General features: G+C 40.6%; 1 protein-coding gene across 3 annotated transcripts in view; it reads left to right on the forward strand.

The window, feature by feature from the left end:
* The window catches only part of LOC132782042 (phosphatidylinositol 3,4,5-trisphosphate 3-phosphatase TPTE2-like), a 34,742-nt gene extending 24,933 nt beyond the window's left edge, over window positions 1-9,809 (forward strand). For all 3 annotated transcript variants that reach the window (XM_060786708.2, XM_060786690.2, XM_060786698.2), the window contains 6 exons: window positions 731-811; window positions 1,772-1,877; window positions 2,251-2,348; window positions 4,447-4,542; window positions 7,611-7,681; window positions 9,478-9,809. In XM_060786708.2, coding sequence (XP_060642691.2) covers window positions 731-811; window positions 1,772-1,877; window positions 2,251-2,348; window positions 4,447-4,542; window positions 7,611-7,681; window positions 9,478-9,580 — 555 coding nt within the window. In that variant the 3' untranslated portion in view covers window positions 9,581-9,809. The remainder of the gene's footprint in view (window positions 1-730; window positions 812-1,771; window positions 1,878-2,250; window positions 2,349-4,446; window positions 4,543-7,610; window positions 7,682-9,477) is intronic.
* Window positions 9,810-9,863: the final 54 nt, after the last annotated feature.

A 9,863-nucleotide genomic window follows, 5' to 3' on the forward strand; every position in this document is an offset into this window, starting at 1 on the left:
AAACCAACTAAAATATTCCTCATTGAGGACTTGAGACTTGGGCAGTATGGGGTGGAATTCCAGCACCATCCACAAATAGCTTCAATAGCTTCAAAAGACTTTCAATTCTGACCGTTGGATAAAACTGTGTCTATGAATTGGAATTTATAAGGAGGAAATGAGTTCTCTTGTATTAGGAGCAAGATTCCCATGGCTTTGGCCCTGTATGGAAGATCCGTATTTGGAGCAGGGTTTATGTTTTAACAATGGCATTTCCCAAGCTCCTCCTCCATTCTACCATGACCTTGAAAATCTGCTCTTGTGAAACTCATAGAAAGGGTACGGGATATTGTAAATGGCTACCTGACTCCAAAGGAAAGACAATTGGCTTAAATCTCTTTTTTGCTTACATGAAGACACTTTTGGATGAGGACACAGTATCTGGGGCCCTCTATTGTGGATACATAGCAAAAAAAAAAAAAAAAAAACTTTGTATGGATTGTGTTAAGCAATTATTCTATTGAATGTAAACATTGCATACCTGAATGCACATGTCCCCCTAGATGTACAATAGCACCACATATATTGATCCATTTTTATACCCTTGAACTAAATACATGTACATTAGGCATTGGATAGGGAAGCCCATTTGCTTCCATAGAGGAACATACACCTATCTAAAGACGTTGCCAGGATTCTGGTGAATCTGTTGCTTTAATGCCACAGTATCACAACTCTCTTCTGTTTTTAGGACAGTTTGAACTACTTTGGTGAGAGGAGAACGGATACAAGCACAAGTTCCAAGTTCCAAGGCGTTGAAACTCCATCCCAGGTAAACATCTAAATTGAAGTGCTGCTTAAGACATTACAGGCAGTTATATGGCATGGCATTAATGTAATAAGTTGATGATCCAAACTCACGGTACTTCATTGTGCCAGACTTCCTTTCCCTCTCCTTGGATTTCTGGATGGTATCAAAGCTACTTCCAGTTCAGTGAATGATTGAAATTTGGTCACCTGTTGGCCACATGTATCCCTTTGGGGTTCAGTGTAGCTCTTAGGATTTTCTGACTTCATTCAGCCCTGAATATTAAAAATTTGGCCCAAAAGATACATTGAATTGCTAAACAAAATATTTGCAAGACTGTTAAATGTTATATTGGAGTGCTCCTTGCCCCAAACAGACCCCCTCCCCATATACAGTGGCCCTAAATGAATCTGGAAGTGATGTGTCACCTGATAGTCCAAAATGATAGCTCTGGCAATGAGCTATGGCACTGGTTCTCAACTTGTGGGTCCCCAGATGTTTTGGCCTTCAATTCCCAGAAATCCTAGCAGCTGACAAACTGGCTGGGATTTCTGGGAGTTGTAGGTCAAAACACCTGGGGACCCACAGGTTGAGAACCAGTGAGCTATGGCCTTCAGAACCTTTGGAGGATGAGAAAGTGGGGGTGGCGGGACCCCAGGCCCCTGGACTCTGGAGCATTCCCACCACTGCATTACAGGCTGGAGGAACAGCGAACCGTGACTCTTGGGTTATGGCATGTTTGTGTAAAGCTTAGGCAATGATAGGTTTTCAGGCCCTTATTTTGTAGCTAAAGAGTGGCAAAAAAACAAAAAAACAAAACCTCTCCTGTTTTCAGGATTATCTTATTGGTTTGATTTACCTTGGGACCTGTACCCTTTTAGAGAGTCTGAGTCCCAAGAGAGAGTGAGAGTTATATTAAAAAATTGTAGTAACTTTATAACTTTATAAAAAAAATATAAAACATGCTTAACATTTTGTTTTTAGAGTAGATACGTTGGATATTATGCCACTATGAAATTTGTGTACAACTTGAACCTCCCTCCTGTGAGACCACTGCACATCAGAAGCATAAAACTCTACGCTATCCATGGTAAGAGTCACAGAAACTGTGTGTACGCATATGTATGCATTTTTAGATCTATGTTAACAAAATGAATTTCATAGGGTTTTCTTAGACAAGGAATATTTCTTAGACAAGGATTTACGCTATGCGATTTGCCAGTTCCTTCCTCTGAAATGCACCCTACAGTAGCCGGCATTTGTTTGTAGTCTCCCATCTAGCTAACCAGAGCTGACACTGCTTAGCTTTCAAGATCAGATGGCTTCTGGTGCCTTTAGTATATTTAGGCCTTTTCTGTAGAAACTACTCTGAGATTTATCAAATTGAAAGCAAGCTGCTTGTAGACCTGAATTCCAGGATTTCATGCAAGTGATTATCTTGCCCACCTTGTTCATTTCTTTAGATGTTGGAAAAGGTAATGGGACTGATTTGAGAGTGAAGGTAATCATGGAAAAACGAGTGGTTTTTCTTTGCATTGGTGCCAACCAAGAGAACTGCAAGGTAAGAAGCGCCTGAGTTAATCCAAAGAGCCAGTGGTCTCGAAGGCCTTGGATTGTCTTCCTAGTCACTAAATGCATTTCTGGATTTTAAAAAAATGTGGTTTGGGGAAGGGAGGCTTACTGGAAACAACACAAAGCCAAGAGATAATAGATTTTTTTAAAAAATGCCTTGTTTTGTTGTAGTTTGGCACATGATTGTGCCTGTTCCTAATGCCAATGAGGAAGTGAATCATGGGATTTCTGGGCCTGCTGAGCCTGCGAGCCAGCATGAGATTTTATGTCCCGAAATTGAGTGCTCTGTGTCTCCTGCAGTTAGTGAAAGCGAAGGCCACATTCCAGAGAAGGGCCCAGAAAAGTCTTTCTCTAGGGAAGCTAGTTCAGAAGATGAAATGCCAGATGGAGAGGTTAATGAGCTGATAGATTGAAGGCTTGGTTTCCGCAAACTCCAAGCTGCTTCACAGACTCGGCGAAGGTCACAGCACTTGTTAGAGAGAAAGCCATTATCAGATAGTCAGGGAAGACAGAATGCTTTCATGGCTTTATTGGAGAGAGGGATTTTCCAGCAGTCTGGTCAGCATTGGTGATTGAGGATACATCTCTTGCCAAGTCAAGCCTACTAAGGGATTTCTAGTTCTATGTTTCCGTTTGCTCTTGTTTCATTCTTCGAAGTTTGAAGGATTGTTCCTGTATCTCGTGTATTGTATTTATGCTACATTGTGTATCTTGCTTCCTTTGTATTCCTGGTTTTTTATACCACTTTTGTACCATGAAACTTGTCGACTATTTCATACCTTTGGACTTTGACATTTTTACTATTTTTGCTGAACTGGTTTTTATATAAACTTCAGTAAACGGCTTTGCTGATTTAACTTGGACAGGAGTGAGGTGGTTGAGTACAGAGGTGCCTCCTGTCCTGGGATACAACATATTTAGCCATTAAAATGCCTGCATTTTTAAAAGAAAAGTTTAACTCCTTCATGGAGCAAACAAAGTAGTTAGAATGGACAAAGAAGTAAGAGGAAGAGAGGGTGTTTATTCCACTTTTGTCCATCCACAAGTAGTAAGAAATCACTGAGAATATTTAGTACAGAATTCTGTAATACTCCAAAATGCATGATGAATGTCATACAGCACAAGGAAACCCTTTCCTGAAAAGTAATAAAAAATTTAAAACATGGCTAGAAGACTCAGCCATTGCAAATAGCAAGCGAAACATGGGATGCAAGTGCTGTGTTAATTTTCCATCACTGCAGGATTCTTTTTGAACTGTACATGTGAGCCTTATTCCTGCAAGTAGTAATAGATTAACAGGAAATTGTTAGACAGGAGGAATTTAATGGGGACAAAGGAATGCTGGTAACCTGAGAGAAATACATTTCCAAAGAGTGGATTAATTTGGGTGACTGGCTGCATTCACAGCACGACCAATCATTGCCTAGGTTTCCACCAGAGATGGCCATTAATGCTGCATATAAATTACTGTAATTCCTTCCAAAGATAACTTCAGGAGCCTGTGGCATGACTCTTCATCCCCTGTCCTCCTCCTTGTGTGAAATTAGGTAACACTACTGATGTATGCATCTGGGAAAGACATCTGAAGCACATATATACTTCATAGGGGGTGGGATGATATTATTGGAAACCTATATAATTTGTTTAAGTAGAGGGAATATCAGACCCTCCTCTGGAAAAATGCTCAGAATCACAATTTTTTTTTGGTCGTGTCAGGAGTGACTTGAGAAACTGCAAGTCGCTTCTGGTGTGAAAGAATTGGCCGTCTGCAAGGACGTTGCTCAGGGGATGCCCAGATGTTTTTATGTGTTACCATCCTTGTGGGAAGCTGCTCTTATGTTCCTGCATGAGGAGCTGGAGCTGATAGAGGGAGCTCATCTGTGATCTCCCCGGATTCGAACCTGTGACCTGTCGGTCTTCAGTCCTGCTGGCACAGGGGATTAACCCACTGCGCCACCGGAGAATCACAATTATTTCAGTCAAGAGAAAGGGCAGGACTGTGGTGAGGGCAAAGCAGGTGGTGTTTGCTGGTTGTGTTTGTCATGGGCATCACAAGAAGACTAAGATGTCCTTCTGCTTCTTTGCAGCTGTTCTTTGATGGTGAAAATGACTGGGTGGTGATTGCCTTCAAAAACTGTCCTGTTGTTAGCAAGGATGTCAAAATCAAATTTGAATCTTCTTCTGTAAGTAAAGAGCTTTGTAGTTGTGTCCATGTATCCAGTGACAATATGCTAACTCTTACCTAAAACAAAAGGTTGATTGATTACTCCTTGTTGGGCTTGCAAGAGCAGAAACGTTTGGTACAGGAATCTTACAGTCTATGAGATTTGTATTTTTTTAAAAATTCAAACTTCTCTAAACATTCAACCCCATTATTTATAGGAAATGAATTTATTGTTATGTGTCCTCAATTCATTTCTGACTTATTGTGACCTTGAGGTGAACCTATAATGGAATATTCTTAGCAAGATTCTTAGCCAAGCCTTTGCATTCTCTGAGGAAAGGTGACTTGCCCATGGTCACCAAGTAGATGTCATGACCAGGGGCCCTTCCATGCAACCATAAACCCCAGAATATCAAGGCAGAAAATCCCGTGATATCTGCTTTGAACTGGGTTATCTGAGTCAACACTGCCATATATTCCAGTTCAAAGGAAATATTGTGGGGTTTTATTCAGCCGTGTAGGCCCAAGTGTAGATTAAAACTCTGGTTTAAGTCCAAAAACTCAAACAACTACACCATTGGCTCTGTCATTTGGGGAGCATCAGTCAAATAGTTGTATTCCTATTTTATTACATAGAGAGGATTGAAGGTTTTCACAGTTTTGAAGAAATATTAGAGTGAAGAGTTTATGAAACTAGCTTGATGTAGAAAAGCTACTCCTTTCTCAGTAAATTGCATTGAGGAGAGTGTGAAATGAAAACACAAAAACACATCCATCATATGCATAAATAGTATACTGCAGATTGGAGATCAGGGGTTTGAAGCATGAGGCCCTCAGTTAATTGCTGGATTGCAACTACACTATCTGTCGGGGATACATTCCTGGACTTGATGTAGATATGTAAAACTGCGGATAATAGTGAACCTTTTTGAAATGAAGGACTTCTGGCCCCAGAATACCATAGAGTAGAGCTTTCCAAACATTTCATTTTGGTGACGCTCTTTTTGGACATTCATCATTTCGCAACACAGTAATTCAGTTTTATTAGCAACAGAACACTAAACCATTCCCTTATAAGAGATATAGGCACATGCATAAATTGTAATTATGAACTATATGGGGGTACAACGTATCTCATGAAAGCCTTTAATTTATATTTTGAAAAATATATCATTCGTAAGGTCATAACATACATTTCCAATATTTGTCATTTATGAGTAACAATATGTTACTAATACCAATTGGTACCTTTGCTGCGTAAATATCCTTGCAAGTTGGTATTATTTATTTCACATAGATTTAGAGGTTTCTCTTTACATTCATGCACAAACCTACACACTGCAGCCGACACACTAAAATGTTGTGACACACAGTTTGCAAAGCTCTGCTATAGAGAACCTAGAAAATGTTTAGAAATCTAGTCAGATGTGAATAAATGAAATTGCAGGTACCAGTCCCAACAATATGGAGGTTGTCCTGTAAGCACTAGCTATGATAGGTGATGTGGATGGATTATGGTTTGTTGTAGTCCAGCTACATCTGGAGGATTGTGCTGTCTCCAGCTATACTGTAGACCAGTGTCTCAAACACTGCTGCTTGAGATGTTTTGAACTTCAGCTCCCACAATTCCTAGCAGTTGTTTTTTTTTTTTCATGTCAGGAGTGACTTGAGAAACTGCAAGTCGCTTCGGGTGTGAGAGAATTGGCAGTCTGCAAGGACGTTGCCCAGGGGACGCCTGGATGTTTTGATGTTTTACCATCATCATCTCATGTCCCCGCATGGGGAGCTGGAGCTGACAAAGGGAGCTCTCTCTCTCTCCCTGGATTCCCTAACAGCTGGTAAGCTGGCTGTAGGCTGTTAGGAATTGTTGGAGTTGAAGTCCAAAACATCCGGAGGGCTGAAGTTTGCCCATGCCTACTGTAAACAGCGAGGTCTAAGTGAAAATTATATCAAACGTACTGGCAATGGCAGCTACAGTATTGACATTATCGTTAATGTTTTGATTACATTTGGACTTCCTTCACTTTCTACAATTCCATCAGCAACCATGTATCCTGCATTCATGCCTGTAGCTACAAGTAAAGTGTCACAAGAGTCATTTGATTCAGCAAACTAGTCTGCCCCCCTGGAGATTGATAGAGTGTGGCAAACTCCCTTAAACTGTAGAGCCAGTACAGAGTTGCAGCTCCAATGCTAAGCTGTGAATGCAGTCATTGCTGGTTTCAGCCTTGCTGATCCCGTATACTAGATTAAAAGGCCTTAGGCAAACTATACGGTTTCTCAAACCCTGCCCAACTAATGACTGCATTCCAAGGGATAATTCTGACGTGTCTTTCAGAATCACCTTGAGTTTCAGTTCTGGGAGAAAATTAGAATACAAAAATCAGTGTGACCCCTCCAAATGTAATACAGTCTCTTATTTCTTATCCCTGAAAGCCAGGCAGTTGTCATTTTTTCTTTTTGCTTTATATTATAATAAGTTGCATTATACCTACCTAACATGGTTGATGTTTCTGGTTGTGTTTTTATTTTTTTCTAAACTCAGCCCAGCTCTCATGCATATCTCATGGGAGGTTTGCTTCTGAGTACTTCCTCTGGTCCCTAAAAAGTGACCTTTTGGCTTGGATTTTGCTATGGGAAAATATATTTTGTTCCAAAACTCAGTTTTCAGGACCAGCCCCATCCCATCCCAGAAGAAAATAATGCCATGTTTTGCAGGAAAAGGGAACATTTGGATGCTCATCTCTTTGGGGAGAAAAATCATTCAGTTGTTATTTTCAAGAATCAACTACAATATGATCGCAGTATCTACAGAACCAGTATCTGTGGTTTCATTTTTCCACAAAATACAATATATGCTCTCTAGACATTTTCATTTCAATAGAGTTAACGCTTTTGTGTATCCACGAGAAGTCCAGAAATTTATCCTCTGCAAATATAGGCCTCATATCATATGAACAGTGTGTTATTATGTCTTGTATTACATCCAAGCTTTGAAATAAAGAAAATGCAAGCTAGGTAGCAGGTGTGAAGAGCTTTAGAAACTGCATGGAAGTTAAAAGAGATGATTTCCTTGTTGACATGCAGGATATGCCAAAAGGTTACGATGACTGTGTTTTCTTCTTCTGGTTCAACACCTCCTTCATTGAAAACAACAGGTAAGTTGTAATTTTTTGATAGCATAGGCCTGGAGTGGAAAGCTAACTTTGTACTTGGCTTGAGGAGAGCTAGTGTATGAGAGATTTGACCTTCATGAATGGCTGGCTCAAGCCAAGCCTTTAGGATTAAGAGGCAAGTGTTTCTTATAATGGAGGGCATGCTTCTCTATGGGTAAACAAACTATAACTGCTCTTCCATAGCTCCAAGAGAGTGGGGCATGACATCTATCCATACCTTTTAAGAAATCCAGGCTAAGAAATGCTTCCTCTGCCTTGAGAAGTGAAGGGATGAGCCTAGCTTTCTGCTGTTTGTCCTTTTGTATTCAGGATGGATCCAACTTCTTTGGCTCAAACTGTTGGAGGGCCGGATTATAATTTGAAAAAATTCCTATGCACACTGCACATATTTTATTTGTAGTGCAAAAAACACTAACAATTTTAACAAACATAAATTTATTAGTATTTCAATGGGAAGTGTGGGCCTGCTTTTGGCTGATGAGATAGGATTGTTGTTGTTGTTGTGTGCTTTCAAGTAGTTTCAGACTTATGTTGACCCTGAGTGAGGGCTGGGTAAATGACCTTGGAGGGCCATATCCACCCCCCGGGCCTTAGTTTGAGGACCCCTGATGTACAGTGATGACGTTATTATAGTAAATGATAATAGTAATTTTCACAGATACAATTGGTAGAAGGAAAGCAGTTACCCTCCAGATGTTTTAAGCTACATTTTCCGCATGACTTTTGTTGTTATATGTACCTTGGGGTTATGGTGACCCTGAAGTAGACCTATCAGCTAGCAGTTTCTTGGCAAGGAGCTTTGACTTTGTCACCCTCTAAGGCTGAGAGAATGTGACTTGCTCAGTGTGACAGAGTGGGTTTCCATGACCACTTGAGTGGAGATTCAAATCCTGATCTTCAGTCCTAGTCCAGTAGTCAAATTATTGCACTAAACCTCCACTACAGCATCGCTGTAACCAGAAATATAAATGTATTGTCAAAGGCTTTCATGGCCGGAATTGCTAGGTTGCTGTAAGTTTTTTCAGGCTATATGGCCATGTTCTAGAGGCATTCTCTCTGGACGTTTCGCCTGCATCTATGGCAAGCATCCTCAGAGTGGTCAGTTGAAACATTCACACCTAGCTCCAACAGACAGGAATCCTTTGTCCAACCATGGTCATTCCACATTTTCTTAACTCCAACAGACCTCACTACCTCTGAGGATGCTGGCCATAGATGCAGGCGAAACGTCAGGAGAGAATGCCTCTAGAACATGGCCGAAAAAACTTACAGAAACCAGAAATATAAACTTGGGAAAGATGTCCAAACAAATTGGTAAATGCAGCAGCAATGAATTGTGTTGAAAAGTTGGAAGTGAAGTCATTATACTTTTACTTTTTTTGTGTCAGGAGTGACTTGAGAAAGTGCAAGTCACTTCTGGTATGAGAGAATTGGCTGTCTGCAAGGACGTTGCCCAAGGAATGCCCAGATGTTTTGATGTTTTACCATTCTTATGGGAGGCTTCTATCATGTCCCCGCATGGGGAGCTGAAGCTGTCAGAGGGAGCTCATCTGCGCTCTCCCGATTTGAACCTCTGACCTGTCAGTCTTCAGTCCTGCTGGCACAAGGGTTTAACCTACTGTGTCACTGGGGGCTTATACATTGAAGTGCACATTTCACTGTTTGGCTGCAGGGTATTTACAACAAAAATATCTTTAAAAGCTTCCTGTTTCGTCTAAGATGGACAATTGTTTCTTGCAAATAGATGTATATTGCCACTCTTTCCCCCTTTTTTCCAGACTTTATTTACCTAGAAATGAAATCGATAACCTACACAAGCCAAAAATGTGGAAGATTTTCAGCGAGAATTTTGCTGCAGAGGTGAACTTCACTGAACCGTAACCAGGAATGAGCAGCAATCATTTTAGACGGAGTTACTTGCTACTCACTTTTCTCCCAGAATCATGTCCCTTTACCTCTATGTCTTCCAAGACTTTTCCTCCACATATGTAGTGAAAGCCACACTTCAGGCTAAACCAAAAGGTCGCCTGGTTTTCTCAGTATATATGCTGCTGCTTTATGGTGATTAAAATAATTAATTTTGCCAACTGGTTTGTGTGAGTAGGATGGAGTTTTTGGTGGATTTACTTCACTTTTTGTCATCTCCACTTTCCACTGAGTTTGC

This window comes from Anolis sagrei, chromosome 1 (genome assembly GCF_037176765.1).
Source record: "Anolis sagrei isolate rAnoSag1 chromosome 1, rAnoSag1.mat, whole genome shotgun sequence".
Lineage (NCBI taxonomy): Eukaryota > Metazoa > Chordata > Lepidosauria > Squamata > Dactyloidae > Anolis > Anolis sagrei.